Source organism: Leptodactylus fuscus, chromosome 4 (genome assembly GCF_031893055.1).
Source record: "Leptodactylus fuscus isolate aLepFus1 chromosome 4, aLepFus1.hap2, whole genome shotgun sequence".
NCBI lineage: Eukaryota > Metazoa > Chordata > Amphibia > Anura > Leptodactylidae > Leptodactylus > Leptodactylus fuscus.
The window spans coordinates 29,603,086-29,621,841 of record NC_134268.1 but is presented as its reverse complement, the minus strand read 5'-3'; the positions used below and the strand labels follow the sequence as shown (position 1 = coordinate 29,621,841).

The 18,756-nt window shown below is 39.6% G+C and overlaps 1 protein-coding gene across 2 annotated transcripts in view; it reads left to right on the top strand.

Annotated features, from left to right (window-relative positions):
- Window positions 1-18,756, top strand: part of ZFPM2 (zinc finger protein, FOG family member 2) — a 355,148-nt gene that overhangs the window by 134,515 nt on the left and 201,877 nt on the right. For both annotated transcript variants that reach the window (XM_075270229.1, XM_075270228.1), the window contains exon 4: window positions 16,851-16,975. In XM_075270229.1, the coding sequence (XP_075126330.1) occupies window positions 16,851-16,975 (125 nt within the window). The remainder of the gene's footprint in view (window positions 1-16,850; window positions 16,976-18,756) is intronic.

Below are 18,756 nucleotides of genomic sequence, written 5' to 3'. Positions count from 1 at the left end.
CGTGTTGCCAAGCGACAGCCCCAAAACATCACTGCTCTAGAGGAGATCTGCATGGAGGAATGGGCCAACATACCAACAACAGCGTGTGCCAACCTTGTGAAGACTTACAGAAAACGTTTGACCTCTGTCATTGCCAACAAAGGATATATAACAAAGTATTGAGATGAAATTTTGTTACTGACCAAATACTTATTTTCCACCATAATTTGCAAATAAATTCTTACAAAATCAGACAATGTGATTTTCTGGATTTGTTTTCTCATTTTGTCTCTCATAGTTGAGGTCTACCTATGATGTAAATTACAGACGCCTCTCATCTTTTTAAGTGGTGGAACTTGCACTATTGGTGACTGACTAAATACTTTTTTGCCCCACTGTATATATAAATTTGATATTTATTTGATGTTTTGGTTCTTATTGATAATTCCAATCAAAACTTTTGGGAAAATTTGCGACAAATGTGCTGAGTCAATTCATATTTTTCAAATTTTTATAAAAGATTTTGAATCATTGGCTGTAAGGAAGTCAGTTAGTTGTAGGTCAGAGTAAAGTTTGCCATTCCTTTGATCTTGGTAGCCTATTGGTTCTTTAATTATAAGGGTTATTCATGTTTTGCCAAATTGGAAAAGATTTGTGTGGAATTGATTCACAGAACTTTTGGAATTTTTTAAAAGATTTTGAATCATTGGCTGGAAGGACTTTGTTGGAGGTTGAAGTAAAATTTGATATTTCTTTGATGTTTTGGTTCTTATTGATAATATGGTTTGTTCTAGTTTCACCAGAATCAGAAACTTTTGGGAACATTCACAACAAATTTCATTTGTGCTGAGTCAATTCACATTTTTAAAATTTTGAATTTTGAATCATTGGCTGGAACAACATCAATTAGTTGCAGATTGGAGTAAAGTTTTCAATTTCTTTGGTCTTGGTTAGAAAAAATGTATTGGTTCTTAGTTGTTCGGGTTATTCATGTTTTGCCAAAATCGGAAATGATTTGTGCTGAGTCAATTCTGCGAATTTTTCAAAATTTTGTAAATGATTTTGAATCATTGGCTGCCAAGATGACCACAAAGAATGTGATTTAGTTGGAGGTTGGAGTCAATTGTGACATTTCTTTGATCTTTCGGCAATGTAAAGCCTATTGGATCTTAGTGACGACTCAGTTTGTTCACGTTTCGTCCAAATCTGAAACTTTTAGGAAATTACAAATTTGATTCACTCTCTAATCGGCATGTTGGATTTCCACAATATATCTGAAGATAAGCTGCTAGAGGTGTCTGGCAACAGTCTACTCCATTTTCCATATTCATAAAACATGCATGCTTGGCTGAGCAAGTGTATGGGGGAGCCGGATGAATGAGCATTTGGTTGACAACTCTAGAAGGTGTATGGGCACCTTAAAAGTGGTCTCAATATATATCTATATCACAGTCTAGTTATGGCCGTTCCTTTCTACATTACTCTATTATTTGGATGTTTTTTCTTTATCGTAGGGATCGTTTTCCAGTTATTTCTTAAGACATTAGATATCTTATTTGCAGGTATTCCGCGCATCTCAAAGCTCTAAATAAATGAAATGTGTCTTGCAATTTAATAAACATACGCTCCAAACATGAATTATGAACACACTTAAAAAGTCTTTGTGATCTTCAATGGGACGTGTATAATCTATAAGGTCACAGCATCCACTAAGGTGAAATGGTATCTGTCTAGAAGTGCTTCTTTGTAGTGTAATGAGTCATTGCTTTCTGTGCTTTAAAGCTATCATAAGTCTTTGATTAATCACGGACTGTAAAGTATGCAACATCAACATAATAAGATAAGCAGCCGCAGTCCTAACACTGCTATCTCTGACCACTAATTAATTAGGCCAATGGATACTTCTCGTATGTTTTCTGCAAACATTTTTCAGTCGTGAGATGGAAGCATTTTAGTAAAGGGCAGAACTGGTAAAAATGTAGACTTCTTTTCATTTTATAAATGGTTCTAAAATGCCATATATATCAATTCCGTCCTCTGTTTTTATAATGTTTTGTTCTCCTCTTGGTAATGGTTATAAAAATTATTCGATTCTCCAGCTCTGCTCCAAGGCTGGTGTCAGATGGTGGCATGTCCCTGAGCCTGATGGTGGGTGGGCATGCAGGAGAAAGGGTATTGCAAAAGTAACTCATGGTAGAACAAGGTGAATCCACCTACTGGAGCTACAGTTACAGAATGGCTATTTTGGTACCATATTGTATAGCACTGAGATACTATATGGTTATTTGCAGCCCACATAGTTGCACTATTTATGCATTATATGTATTATATATGGCCACTTCCACCAGAATGTACCATGTACAATACATTTCAACCTAAAACTTATCTCACACATTGGATTCATTTCAATGAACCTGCCAACTTGGTCAGAGCTGGTCAACCATATAATGTGTATGGGGCCTCCCAACTTTACCCCAGACGGCAGATATCCTGGTAGAGACGGTTGAGACAATTGGAATTCAATGTTACCTTATCCTTTTGTACTCAAAAAAGATAAAGTTTCACCAGAGATATCTGGTTATCTGGCTATGTCTTCTCTCTGTATTCAACACACATGCACACTCTAACAGATCTGTTAAGTGTATGAATAGCTCAAAGAGGTTTTTCCAGGATTTAAAAAAGGCTGCTTTTTTAAGGAAGATCTCCACTTCCTTTTCTCAGGCCAATAACATTTAATCTGTTGGTCACGTGACCATAATACAGCACAGTTCTAGTCAAGGGAAAAGGAATGAGCTGAAGCATAACCATGTGACTAAATGATGTGATGTCACTTCTGGAGAAGAGGTAGTAGACCTCTGACATCCTTGATCACCACTTTAAGACAGTCCTGGGTATTTATACTTGTTAGGTTTCATTTATTAAAGAGTATTGTTAGGACTTGCTAGTTGAACAATTCCCCAGTGCTGCTGCAGAAACCAGGAAGAAGGGAAGACAGAGACAGTGAGTCCTAAACTCAACCCAGCCCTTGTCCCTACCTACTGGCAGAACTGCCCTAGGTGACAGATGACAACTGGGCAGCAGTCCTCACTCTGAATAAGTGATACACAGAAGAAGACAAGACAGAAGCAGAGTCAGCAAGCCAGGGTCAAAGCCAGAGAGACAAGCAGTACCAAACCATAATCCAGAAGAGTAGTCAAGAAAAGTCAGAAGTCAGTAAGTACAATACAATAAAGAGCAAGTAGAATGCTTAGCCACATGACCATAATACAGCACAGTTTTAGTCAAGGGAAAACCATGTGACTAAAAGATATGATGTCACTTCTGGAGTATTGTTAGGACCTGCTAGTTGAACAATTCCCCAGTTCTGCTGCAGAAACCAGGAAGAAGGGAAGACAGAGACAGTGAGTCCTAAACTCAACCCAGCCCTTGTCCCTACATACTCTGTCACTCTGAATAAGTGATACACAGAACAAGACAAGACAGAAGCAGAGTCAGCAAGCCAAGGGTCAAAGCCAGAGAGACAAGCAGTACCAAACCATAATCCAGAAGAGTAGTCAAGAAAAGTCAGATATCAGTAAGTCCAGTACAATAAAGAGCAAGTAGAATGCTTAGCCAGGACAAGTCACAATAACCAGCAACCATGTGGGAGCAGATGACCTGTTTATAGGAAGTCCAGAATCTGCACCAGACATGATTGGTAGACAGGCTGTCAATCACACAGGCAAGGCTAAGATTAACTATTTGAGAAGTGGAGAAAAATAAAGGTGCGGTAGATGGGTGTAGTAGAAAATCAATTACAGAGAAGAGGTACAGACAGCACAACAAGAACCCTAAGCAAGGAATCAAACTGAACACTCCTCCTGCACCGCAACATGCGAGCAGATTGTGGCACAGAGACCTGAACAGGCAGAGACTTTACAAGTATTAAGTAGAAGTATTGTTACTAAATTAATTTATAGAAAAGTTACCTACCAGTCATGTAAATAAGTAAGTGCCCCCCACCAGTAACATTTATCACCTATCCTCATGATCAAATCTACCAATATATTATAAGAGTAAGGGTCTTCCATGTCTCTTTCTCTATAATCAGACCAGAAAGGAGATAATCATATTGGATGCGGCACGTGTGCCCAGCATGCTCAATTATAGTGTATGGGCCAAGCGAGACCTGCGGAGCGAGCGTGCCTGTTAGATATTTTTTCAGATTTGTAAGTAAATCTAGAAGTGCAGTGATTCAACCAGCCATTATTAGATATCATTTTATTTCATCATTTGAAACCTAGAAGTCTCAAGCTTCGGCTCAAAAACGTAAGACTGGAACTTTGTAAATGACACTTTTTTTGACTTTTTAAGGTACTTTATTGAATGTTGTGTTTAGAATATCTTCTTTCAGGCAATGGTCGTATATTACATGTTGGGAAATATTTCTGATTGTTAGATTTTGCATTAATAATCCACATTACCTGGTAGACTTGACTAAATATGGCTAGAGGAGGATGAAAGTTTTTGATGCATGCAGGGCGTATGAGTCTAACCTCATTGGGACTCAGGCAGCCATATCAGTTCCACACCGATACACTAATACTTTATTGGGTTCTATAAATTTCAACTTGGCTTCCCGATTTGCCGAGTAGCTTTTGAAGTCTAAATTAAGAAACTGGAAAATCCCATTGATAAATTGTAAATACTTCTACTGATCCCCTCCGAGTATAGGGGCACTTACCTGAATTTTAACCGTAAATTTAACAACTTTTCTAATCCAGTGACTAAACGTTTGCTATCCTGGTTCCACACCAAGGGTGTAGCTAGAGGCAGAAGAGACGAGACAACAAGGCTGCAGACAAGTCCCGAAGCAAAGAGCTAAAAAAAACTTTTGACAACTGACCATTCAACTTTACCATTGTATAGATGGAAGGAGAGAAAGGATATAGGGGGTGGAAGAAAAAGAATTATATGCATTGCTATATGTTAGCGTAAGTTATACATGTATCTTACAGTGTCTTAGTCAATGAGACTTTGGATCCCCAACTTCAGGCCGTACACGTTCTATCATAAGAAACTGAGCATTTTTTGGGGTCGTCCAGAAGGGAATATTTTATTGTCCTTTAAAAAGGCTCAGAAAGGCTTAGACTGTAATGGGGTCCATGTGCGAAGAGAGAACTATTTCATGAACTACTTTTCTCTCTGAGTGATTCGTGTGGACATTGCGGGGAAAACACACGGACCCCATTATAGTCTATAGGGTCCACATGCTTTCATAAGCTCACCACTTGTCAATGCATTTCGTATTCTGTTCAGGGAGGTTCCCATGCAGACTCCACGAACGGAATACTGAACGCAGATGTGAGCCAAACCTGAGTTGCAAGTGCTTAAGCTCAGGTGTCCACTGATACTACTGATATGTCACTGGCACCCAATATGTGACCACAGAGGCCAGTGATGGGCCGCAGAGGTGACCTGAACCTGGAGGACATTGGTGGACAATTCGAGGACATTGGTGAGTACCCCATATAGCTTTCACCAACTAAGAAGAAGATGAGACTCCATGGACTGTTATATGCCAAATCCCCCCCCTCCCCCTCGACGCCAACCCCCCCCCCCCCCACTTTACTAGCTTTGGCAATGCCAAATATCCATTCGGACGTGCCAATAAAGCCTACTTGATTTGATTTGTACCCCCCTAATTTCCCAGTTATCTTGGAAAAATCCTTTAACTGTAAATAACTTTGTAGGTAAAAAACGTTGTCTGGTTCTTTGTACCAATTTTGGAACCAAAAATACACGTACTTATTATTTGCACTGTTGAAAATTCCGTCCTATAACGGGTCTCTCATCAAATTCAACGGAGCCCCTGTCCTCCGTACCTAGCATCGACCCGCTCGCCGGATATATCTTCCTAAAGATGTTGACTTTTAATAGACGGAACTAGAAATCCAGCATCCTCAGATTTCATAGCTTTGAGATGTCTTATCGCAAGGACTTGTTTATTTGGCTATACATTCCATGCTTTAAATTTCCTTTAGTATTTGTGTATCTGTTGACTATCTGCTCTAAAGTTTGTAGTTCTTAATCCATTTAAAGAGAGGCCGCTTGTAAATCCACAGGTAGAGATAAGGAGTCACTGTCTGACGGAGTCTGAACCCTTTTCAAATGAAAAATGTCACTGACAGAAGGGAAAACTGAATTATATTTTATAAAGGTTTTCAGAGATTTTCACGATTCTCGTCCTATCAGATAAATGTGTCATGTCCACAGACCTTGTTGGGTTTTTTTTTCTGAAGGAAAGCATCAGTCTGAATCTCAGAGCTGCATGGGATGAAAGAGTTTTTTTTCTTTCCCCATAGAAGTTGGTAACTCGAATGTAAGAGGAATGGAAATAAACAAGATTTCTTCTTGGAGTTTAATCTATTTATTATGTACTGTTTCCATGCATTTTTTTTTTCGCTCGCGTGAGTCAACAATCGTATGAAATGTATTCGGGATAAGTTAGTTTGTAAAGAGACGGAGATAGTAGAATATGCCGCCTTTTATCGGAAAACATTGTGCCATCTTTTTATATAGAATAGATGCAGATCTTACAATGAAGGATTCTTAGGGCGAATGGTACGGTTTATTATTTTAAGCTATCGTTGTAATGTTCTGGATTCTGGCGAATATTACTATTTATTTAGGTATTTATTTATATTCCTTCTGCTTAGGTAGCGCCAACGTACTCAAGGGCGATGTACTGGGAAAGGGATTTTTTGGGACTTATTTTTATTATTTTTCTATATAAATATATCAAATTTTAGAATTGACTCCATTTGGAATAAATTTATAGAATGGATAGGTAGGTCATTAATATGGGTTTGGTGGGGGTCCGTCACTTCGAGTTTTTGGAGGGTTGGAGGGAGCACTGTATACCAAGAACAGGGTCATACATGTATAGGGGCTGTGCTTGTTATTGCACGTAATGAATGAACCCAATGGCACTGACCTCTAATGAAGAAGAGGCACCAATTTGATCTTCAGGGTTCCTGCGTGTCGGACACCGATTGATCAGACATCAGTGATCTTTGCTAAGCAGGTTGATCTTCAGGGTTCCCTCGTGTTCGACCCCAATTGATCAGATATCATAATCTATGCTCAGCACGTTGATCTTCAGTTGTCCCTCGTATCCGACCCCGATTCATCAGATATTGTGATCTGTACTAAGCAGGTTGTTCTTCGGGGTTGCCGTGTCTCAGACCTCAATTGATCAAATATTGTGATCTATGCTAAGCAGGTTGATCTTCAGGGTTCCCTCATGTTCGACCCCAATTGATCAGATATCGGGATCTGTGCTAAGCAGGTTGTTCTTCAGGGTTGCCGTGTGTCGGACCCCAATTGATCAAATATTGTGATCTATGCTAAGCAGGTTGATCTTCAGGGTTCCCTCTTGTCCGACCCCAATTGATCAAATATTGTGATCTATTCTAAGCAGGTTGATCTTCAGGGTTCCCTCGTGTTCGACCCCAATTGATCATATACTGTATCATGATCTATGCTCAGCAATTTGATCTTCAGGGTTCCCTCGTGTTCGACCCCGATTGATCAAATATCGTGATCTGTGCTAAGCAGGTTGTTCTTCGGGATTGCCGTGTGTTGGACCTCAATTGATCAAATATTATGATCTATGCTAAGCAGGTTGATCTTCAGGGTTCCCTCATGTTCGACCCCAATTGATCAGATATCATGATCTATGCTCAGCAAAGTTGATCTTCAGGGTTCCCTCATGTCCGACCCCGATTGATCAGATATCATGATCTGTGCTAAGCAGGTTGTTCTTTGGGGTTGCCATGTGTCGGACCCCAATTGATCAAATATTGTGATCTATGCTAAGCAGGTTGATCTTCAGGGTTCCCTTGTGTTCGACCCTGATTGATCAGACATTGGTGATCTATGCTAAGCAAGACAGTTAAGTCGAAGTTGTGGAGTCCAGACCAGTTTTGGTTGGAGTCTGAGTCGGACTTGGAAAAAAGTTACTAATTCGACCTCAAAATAAAATGATGAATTATTATAAATTCTATTATAGAATTATGAATATTGTCTAATTAATTAGATGTCAAGTTTGTTACATATGTAATTTTATAGGAATCAGTCACATTTTTTTTGTGAATTAGAGGAGCTTTATGCATCTGATTGACCATGGCCGTCAACCATTTATGAAGGCATCGGGCTTTGGAAAAATAGGAGTAGTAATAAGTGGTTTGGCCTTCCAACTTCTCAGCCCTGGTGCTAAGAATAGGTAATCAATATTGTACTCTTAAAAAACCACTTTAACAGTCTATCCACAGTGTATTCAGCATTCAATGAAGGATTGCCAAGGTCTAGTGGGTGAATATCTCTAGATACAATTGAGAGAACAAGTAGAGGTACCAGCCATGCCAAAAACATGTTGGGTGCACATGAATGGGTGATGCAGTACATGGCTGAGGACAATGATTCCAAAATATAGTAGTCATAAGAAGGAAAACATACAATGTAGTCGGAGTATTGGGGGTCAAAAAGAGGTAAAACTACACAAAACAGATACGTTTTGATAAAGCCTTACACAGACTTCTGAAGTGTAAAACCCCTTTGGTAATATCATATTAGCGTTGAATTTTTGGAAACCCTTAAATGCACAAAAATATTGCAAAAACATACAAATATATCATGTAACATCCAGGGGTTTGCCCAAACCTAGGACTGCAGTACTCCAAGGAAGCAATGTTAGCCGTGCACCCTCTATCATATACTTGGATATCACACAACTAAGTTTTCGGAACCAACCAGATGATCTAGATGAATAATAGCCTGAGCATGTGTATATATGGAGGGGTCGGAGGATTCCTCAGAATGCATTTTTTCCATCCATATACAATCTATGGCTACTTGATACAATGCATTAGTATATGACACCACTTAAAGCACATGACTATAGTGGCCAGTATGACCCTTTATTGCCTTGTAGACCATACTACCCCAACCATACCAGAACTGCAAATTTACAATCCATTTGGTATACTGTAGGTCTCTCTCTATATGTACTACATTATTTTTCAATTGCATTTATGCCCAGGAAATTGAATTCAGTAGCTTATTTTCCTTCCACTTCCCCGAGAATGACACAGTGACCTTGTATGATGAGACTTTGACCTTGCAAGATGAAGATCAGAGAACAAGCTACATTAGTTCTGTGTATTTGACTTCAGAATGCTGAGACAGTGCAGAGATCTGAATCTCGACTCTGCAGGATTTGGAAGTTGCACTTAAAAATAAACCGCCTGCCTTTTATAAAGAGACAGCGACAGCAATTCAAGCTGGCAAATCTGTATCCAGATGAATATGTCTATGCCAGCTCTACTACAGAGCACTTATATGACAGCTGCTAGATACTCACTCAGATACAAAAACGTAAAAAATGGAGATGTGGATAAAATCAAAAAAAGGGAACGGTCCCAATTTTTTTTTCAATATAATAAATATATAGGACTTCAAGTTGTAGTACAGTTATATATCCCCTGGGGTGACAACCAATATGTCCTGTAAAACAGCTCTCTTTGGGTTGTCACCCAGCTTGGCTGAAGTCAGAATGGTCAACTCTTAATAATTATCAGGTGACATAAAAGAAGTTGATGAACCACTACCTAGAGAGGACCTTTCAACTCTTTACATCTTTCAATAGTCACTGCTCTACTGATTCCAGCACAATTGGAATTTTTTCTCTAGCCCCCACCATTCCTGAGCAATCAATGCTGTTAGTTTCAGCATCCAATAAGCTAATTTGCCTCTCCATTGTCATATGGGAAGTTCATGGCTGCAGTAGATTGACAAGGACCGCCCACTTGACAGTAAATTGTATAATTGTGCTAAAACTAACAACAGTGATTGCTCAGGCATGGTGGGGGCTAGAGAAGAAATTCCAACGGTGCCAGAAACAGTAAGACAGCACCTATTGAAGGATGCAAAGAATTGGAGTTGGTGAATGTATGAAGAATCCTCTTTATTTCTCGGATTTGTTTTTCAGAATTATGGGAAAGATTGGTGTCAAGTTTTAATGGCTTTTTCTTTTTTGATTTCTTATGGTATGGAAAATGTTTCCATTATGTTTTTCTATAAAACCTATGTAGTCTCTTTGTCCCTGCCCACAGACTCGCTAATAGGTTCATTAAGTGAGGACTGTGGAAGAAGAAGAGGTGGTTCTTCCCTTCCCTATGGTATCCTCTGTCTGAGACTCATGCTAAGAGAGGGGAGAAGGGAGGAACCCACAGCAAAGCTCTCCAGGTCCAAAACAGGAGATCGTTTTAGGGGAATACGGTATCTTCTTACATTTTCAGCAGTTCTTTATAGGCCAATTTTCAGCAGCTCCATAGTTGAATCTGACTGTGTAGCCAGTGGTAAGATTTCTGAAAAAGGAGAGGGTGGAGTGAAGGAGGGTGTTGATTCTGCAGCATCTCTGACATTGCTGTGAGAGGGGAGGAGGAGCAGCAAGGGTGACACAGCTGATTTGTCAGACCATACAGCAGAGCTCTCCAGTTTCACACCAAGAAGAACCTGTCTACCCATCACAGTTATAGAGACAAAATCAGTATTTAACAAAATAATAAAGATGGGGGAAAACACAATCTGTACAGGTCACATAACATTTTTAGGTGCGTACATCTTCTTAAACCCATGCATGTCGAAAAGAGCAAAATAAAACATTTATGTTAATGTCTTCCAGTTTTAGGTTAACCATAGGCAACTTCTCAGCACCATATCTTATAGTATTTACAGGATGTAGTGCACCGACAAGTCTCCATTTATCCACTCTTTATCTCTACACGCATGTATACCGAGGATGAGTTCATAGAAATAGAATTAAATTATCAGGAAAGTCGCTAAAACTAGAGGGGAAGAGAAAGATTAGATGCAGATGGTGTCCTGGTTGGAATCCTTTGTTACAAATGTAACAAACTTGAACTTGACACATAGCAAGTTAAATGAACAGATGCAATGGAATTTAACTTGACTTTTTTCCTGTATACTGTATTTGTGGAGCTCTTCTGGACTGGGAAATAATGTATTCATACATGTACATGGTTTAAGCAGTATTTTTTATTACTAGCAATGGCCTTTCCTCTATTATTTGTAAATGAGCACATAATTTAAATTATATTTTTATTATGGACATTTAATTTTAATTTTTTTTTTAAATTAAGGGACTATCTATACATAAACATTATGAAATATTGTAGTTTTTACACTGGTCATCAGAAGACATACAGTAGGCTCCTGCCTTCAGCTGCTTACTTTTCAGCTTTGCTGTGTAGACTGGGACAGCAGAAGAGTCATCTCATTATCATTAGAGGGCAGGGGATTAACAGCTGTCTCTATCAGTCTCTACACATGTTATTCTCTGTATCCATTGTCTTTGACACTCTTTTAGGGAAGGGTTTTTTACTCCATATGTAACTGGAGACTGTAGTAGTCTATAGAGACTATTTTGGCAAGTAACTTCTATTATCAGATGATTCAGAAAATGTGTGTTTTCATGTGACTGGTTTTCGTATATGGAATTATAAAACAGAAACAGCGCCTCCTTTGTTCATGGCCTGTGTCCAGCATTACAGCTCAGCCTGGAACCTGTGATGTCATCACTTATGTGCATAATTAGGGAGATGGTAGGGCCATGACTCTTCTCTGTACTTTTCTATTTCCAGATCGCTAAAGAATTAGCTGGAAATTCATAACTGGATTGATACTGTTATATTAATCTTAAAATACACTGTATTTTGGCTAAACATGGATAAATAGATCTGTAGCTATGGGGCATACCAGTTATATGGGGGTACAGAGGTAGCAGTTTTTGCTCAAAGTCCCCTCTGTTGCATGAGAAGTCTCCAGTGTTAACAGTGGCCCTAAATTGGATGCAGGAGTTTAGAGGAAACCTTTCACCCCTTCCTCCATCTCCAATTATTTCCATCCTTCATTACATGCCGCTTCATTGATTCCAGCTCAGTTGGATTTTTTTCTGTAGTCCCCAGCATTCCTGAGCAATGAGGTCTTAGTCTCAGCACCTAATATACTAATTAGCCTCTCTACTGTCATGTGGGCGGTTCCTAGCTACAGCAGATAGACAGGGACTGCCCATCTGACAGTAAGCTGTATAACTGTGCTGAAGCTAACAGCAGTGATTGCTCAGTGCCCAATATGCTAATTAGTCTGTTTACTGTCATGTGGGCGGTTCTTAGCTACAGCAGACAGGGAAAGTCCACATGATAGTAAGCTGCAGCTAACAGCAGTGATTGCTCAGTGCCCAATATGCTAATTGGTTGGGCACATCCTAGGCTGGAGCTAGGCACCACCCAGTTGACAGTAGGTAGCCGAACCAGCACATTAGCTGTGGAAGTTAATGATATCGATTGGTGGGGGGGGGGGGGTGAGGGGGGCTAGAAATATATTCCAACTGCAGCAGAATCAGTGGATCAGCACCTAGAGAAGGATGTAAAGAGCTGGAAATGGGGGAGGTGGTGAACGGTCCTCTTTAAATTATTCCTCTCCTGTCAAATACCCATATTGGTGGATGAGCCATGTCTGCCTTTTACAGGCAATGTCATAAACATAAACTCGGCTGTGGAGACAGTCACCTTAAAAAAAAAGAAGCCGTTCAATCCACTGAGTCAGTGGTAAGGAATGTAGAGCGGGATGATATTGCTTTTCCACTTGGCATGAGCAGATAATCACAGGGATAATGAGACAAGCATAGCCATATTGTATAAACCGATCCCTTCCAAATTATAAACTGCCCAGATTCACACGTGTAAGTTTGGACATTTCGGTGATCAAATCACATTTGCTTACATGTCCCCACAGCAGAAGCAGACGAGAGTCGAGATAAAATTAGTTTTGAATGATGTCAGCCTCCCTGTTATCGGGGCCCTTGTCTTTTATGATGTGTTTTAATTTGCTTTGTTTCCAGTTGGGCTTTGCCTGGGAATAAGAGGAGACTACAGATTTCCTGACCTGTAAGCCGTCTACTTATCCAATAAATGTTCTACTCTCCTCTGGCTTCTCATTTGGACATTCTTTATAAGGACAGTTTTAATATATTATTATTATTATTATTATTATTATTATTATTATTATTATTATTATTATTATTATTATTATTATTTTACAATTTATATTATTATTACTATTATTATTATTATATTTTTGTTATTTTTATATTATTATTATTATTATATTAGAATTTATATATTATATTATGATTATTATTATTATGATTATTATTATTATTATTATATTTTTATTATTTTTATATCATTATTATTATTATTACTATTTTATTTTTTATTATTATTATTATTATTATTATTATTATTATTATTATTAATAATAATAATCATTATTTGCTTCTTTAACAATTCTTTAGACCTTTTTTGCACATATTTATACCATCTAATTAATTTATTAATTGATTTGATACAACAGAATTAGAAGTTTTTTCCATTCCGATACATTTAAAATAAATATAATATTGCAGACTCTCCATTTACAATATTGTTCAGGATTCTGACTTTAGGCATTTGGTTTCCAGAAGGGTTCCCCAATAGTAAATTATTTATCGTATATTCTGACTCTATTTCTTTTGACAAAACCAGCCCCCCATATTGGGACAGATTTACTAACACTGTCTAATTCTGGGGCCCCACTTTGCAGAAATGCAGCTTTTTTTGTTGCAGATTTTGTTGCAGTTTTTGGAGCCAAAGCCAGGAGTGGATTTCCGATTCCATTTGTAGCCACTCTTGGCTTTGGCTCAAAAAATCGCAACAAAATCTGCAACAAAAAAAAGCTGTGTTTCTGCACTGTGGGGCCTTAGCCTAAGCGTAAGAAAGTGAAAACGCAGACTAGACAGTCTTAGGCCCGGTTCACATCTACTTTCAGGCCATTTTGTTCGCCTATCCGCATGAACAATGCGGAGAGAAGAGTCCTGCATGCGGCCCTTTTCTCTCTGCTTTTTTCGTGCGGAAACCACACGGACCCTATAGTTTATGGGGTCCGCAGGTTTCTGTTGGTAACTGCTTTTTATGCAGATTAGGTTTCCGTTCGCAGGGTTCCCAAGATGACTCCCCAAACAGAAACCCATGTGCCGATGTGAATGGGACCTCAAAGTGCACCAAGTTTATCAGCACATAATGCTTAAAGGGGAAGTGTCGCAAAGAAATGACTTAGTGTTTAAGGCTAGGGCCCCATGTAGTGGGCCACAGCAAAAAAAAAAGCGTTACGGGAAAATCCGTGGCGGCAACGCTTTTCACAGAAAGTGATATGGCAGTAATAATTAGATCATCTCATACAGACATGAAGTCCTGTTGAGTAAGCTCCAATTGATTACCTTAGAAAGTCACCTTTCTTGAAATCCACACATGTACCATGGTGCTGTGCATGATGGCGGTATGCTCCCGATTCTGGCACATATGCTGTGAGTGTAGGTGTATTGCTTTTCAGGAACCCATGGCACAACCCATGGCACGCCACAGCACAAGCGCAGGATTTTGGATGTGCAGTGACAACCTTGTATTCAGGGGCATCAATAAAACCGCAAGGGGCGGGGAGAGCCTGATTTTATTGTTGATGCTCCACCCCTTTGTACAAGTAATTAGCATATTCCATAAAACTTCTATTTCTATACATTGTAGCAAGGCTGAACCAGAAGCAGGTGATAGCTTTCACACTTTCAGGCTACTATATAAGGTAATGGGACTGGTTTGGGGTGTGAATTCCTGCTGACAGGTTCCCTTTAATTATGACCCCCCTTTTTCTCTATTTAGTAGATATTGTGAAGTTTTGACCTCAGGGTAGATAATTCCGGGTAAATATAGAACTTATTTAATATTCTTCTGTAGAAGCTATGGAAAACTTTCCATTTTACAATGTAGAGTAGGCTACACATCCCAGATCTAGAATATTTAGGGTAGGGTTGCCTTTCACTCTCCGTATTTCTTTAGGGGGAGTTTCACAATCTTTTTAGAATCTTACAAATACGTTTTCTTGACCCTTAAAATCTTTAAAGATATTTTTAGCTCAGATATATTTTCCTTCACTACAAGGGTATTATATCAACCTATTAATAATATATTTACGTTATGGATACAATGGGAACGAGATATGGGGTCATTGATGATAATGGTTGTCAATTGGTTTAGAGTTTGTCTAATTTTAACTACAATTACAGATGAGCGAACAGTAAAATGTTCGAGGTTCGATATTCGTTTCGAGTAGCCCCTCAATATTCGACTACTCGAATCGAATATCGAATCCTATTATAGTCTATGGGGGGAAAATGCTCGTTTCAGGTGTAGGCAACATTCGATCAAATTATACTTACCAAGTCCACGAGTGAGGGTCGGGCTGGATCCTCCGAGAAGTCTTCTCCGTGCAGCGTCCCTGCGGCATCTTCCGGCTCTGAATTCACTCTGCCAGGCATTGGGCCTGGGCAGAGCCGACTGCACATGCCCACACTACAAGCACACATGCGCAGTCAGCCCTACCCAGGCCCGATGCCTGGCAGAGTGAATGAAGAGCCAGAAGATGCCGCGGGGAAGCTGCACGGAGAAGACTTCTAAAGGTAGGAGAAGAACCAGCGTTGATTGGCCAACTGTATAGCATTCTGCCAATCAATGCTGGTTCTGCATCGAACTTTCCATTTGAATAGCGAGTGGTACTCGGAGTACGAGTATTTTGAATACCGTAGTATTCGATCGAATACCTACTCGAATACTAAAAATAAATAAATAAATAAATAAAAAAAAAAAAAAAAAAAAAAATACTAATCTCTAGCTACAACATTTGACAATTTAAGGAAATACGCAGGTGTAACCAATAACTATTTTTTTTATATATAAATTTAGATGTTTTCTTTCTTTGTTGCGTGTGACGGACGGCACAGATAGGAATCTGAATTCCTGGGGAGCCTCTGATAGTCTTGTATTTATACTCAGCAACCAATCAAAAGCGACAAAGCTGCAGAGTGAGAAAGAGAGCAGCAACCTGAACCAATGATGTGGCAGGAGGTGTGTCCTTGACTACACCTGAACCAATGATGAGGCAGGGTGTGTGTCCCTGACTACACCTGAACCAATGATGAGGCCGGGGGTGTGTCCCTGACTACATTTGATACCCTGTGGCTAAACTGTAGTCACTGATCATGGCTCAGCCCTAATATATCTAACTTAGAAGCAGGAGACCATCTATATATAAAGGATTCAAATATATACAGTCTTTTATTTTTCATGCTTTCTCTCTTTCAGTTGGTCAATGTATTTTCTTATAGTTAATAGTAACAATGCTAAAGGTCAGAAGTCTTAGGTGCAGCAGCTTGTTTGGCTCCCCCATTGGCACTGGTGGTTGACGTGTCAAGGCCAAGCCTGTTTACATTGAGACACTCTCTACGTAAGATGCTATCCCCTCTGGCTATAATAACAAGACCTGACCGAGACCTGAGCTTCCCCCTCCTGACCCTGAATTCCCCAATAGGGTATCTGAAAATAGCTTTATAACCCAGACAGCGCCTTTAATATAGTCATTCGACATGTTCATCTCTGCTACAACATAAAATGTTGCCATCTACCAATCGTCCATTCCAACTGAGAGTTCCGTGGGCGCCAGATAATCACATGAATTGGTTTTTGCAATTAATATACAATACAACAATGTGTACGTCATGATGAATCTGTAGATGTTCGTCTTGACAACCACATTAAAAGACATTTTCATTCCGCTGGCGTCGATAAAATAGGACTTGTAAAACAAACAGAGGGGAGGATGTGGCTGTTGTCAAGGAAAGTGAAAGTGTTCAGCACATGTCTACATTTCTGTGTCTGCAGGAGAGTTGGAAGCTTTCCAGAAGGACGGAGAACGCAGGATTCAGAGCCGACAACAACTTCCAGTTGGAACAACATGGGGGCCCTTTGCTGGCAAGATGGACTTGAACAATGATAACAACATTTTGGTATGTGGTTATTATAATCTGTCAGTACAATCTGTATATTAATAATGTTTGTATAGTCTTATTAATCCGACGTGATGAGTTACAGTAGACATATTTGTTCAACCTCTACTGAAATGAAAAGGAATCGACTAGATGGAATATCAGCTTGCAGAGATGCAGGGAAGGTTGGTGCCGGTGGCTTGTGAGTCCGCCATCAGAATACAGGGTATACTGTATGTACATAGAGGCAACCTATATAGCTATATGGTGGCCATGGAAAGAGGAGGTCTAATCTTTGTTGATTCCCTCTCACCCACTCTGGTATTACAGGAGGGGCCTATTAGAACCAATGTAGGATATTTTGTTGCAGTCAAGGCGAATTGGCCCAAAGGATATGAAAATTGGGTGGAGTAGGAAACAGACACCAGGCTAACCCATAATCTCTTATGCAGTCCTCTCTCGTCTCTGTAAACAACTGGTCGATCTTGGGTTGCAATTCCTTCGACCCATCAAAGGAAACAATTCTTAGTGCCTGCCCTCCATCTGTACAGATTCTGTATGCTTCTTTGTTGACATGGATGTGTAAGTTCTTATTTTTTTGAGATTCAATCCATAATCATAAGACATTAGTGACAACTTATTGACTTAGGTCAAGCCAAAATGGGGTTATCTTATGATTAAAGGGGTTTCCAGGATTTTAAGTAACCCATGGGATGGTCCGGGAGGGGAATTTAAAAGAAAATATGCATACTCTAGCTCCATTGTCTGCCTCCTTTTTTTTCTCGTTAAGACCAATGAGGTTGTTGGTTCCTCAAAATCCTAGACAATCCCTTTAACCTTAGGAGTCCATTATTGTATATACTGGGCCCAACAAATGTTTTCTGGTTGTCCAATGGGACAGTCAGAATCATTCACTGGTTCTACGAAGAATCTGGATCTTTTTGTGACTGCCATACTCAGTCCCAATTGCAGGAGGGACTTTGGGACTTGGCGTAGATTGATCAAAGGGGAACAATATCATTATGAGTCAAACTAAGGCTAGGTTTATACCAAATTTAGAGCCTTTTCTTGACCTATACCTCAGATGGAAAGGACCTACATGGTACTTTCTTGACTTACATAGGTCAAAGTGGAATAAGTTGCCTGTAAAACTCCCTCTACCTCTTTATCCCTGGCTGGCAAAGTATCTCTTCTGAGCATTTGCTAGGTGATCCCGGAGGAGCGACTTCTTTCATCTACCTCTACTTTCCTGAGAAAGCTCCAATAACGTCCAGTCAATGAAGTGGACTTTTCAGGGTCCATGCAATATGACACAGCTGCCGTTCCTTCTGCCCCCTTATGGGCTCCCAGCTTTTAGGCTACATGTACATGACCGTAGTCTATAAAAATCGATCCATAATTTGCAAAAAACTTGCATTACATCTGTATATCAATCACGAATGAATAAAAAGACTTGTACGATCCTGTCCACTCGTATGGCCACAAATACAGACAAAAATAGGACCTGCTCCATGTTTTGTGGATGGTTTCTACAGCCCAGACACTTATCTGTAACGGATCTGTGTGTGGCCATAGAAATTATTTGGTCCGTATACTATCTGCAATTACGGATCTATCATTGCAGACAGGAAACAACTACAGCCGTGTGAATGGCATCTTAGTCTACAGAACGATGAAAGCATAGATGAAATGGGTGCCCTGACCGGCGTCTAACTAGAGGAGCCCAATGGACACATTTAGCATGTACTTTTCTGACCTACATGGTCAATGAAACACAGGTCAAAAGCATAAGGCACCAGGCT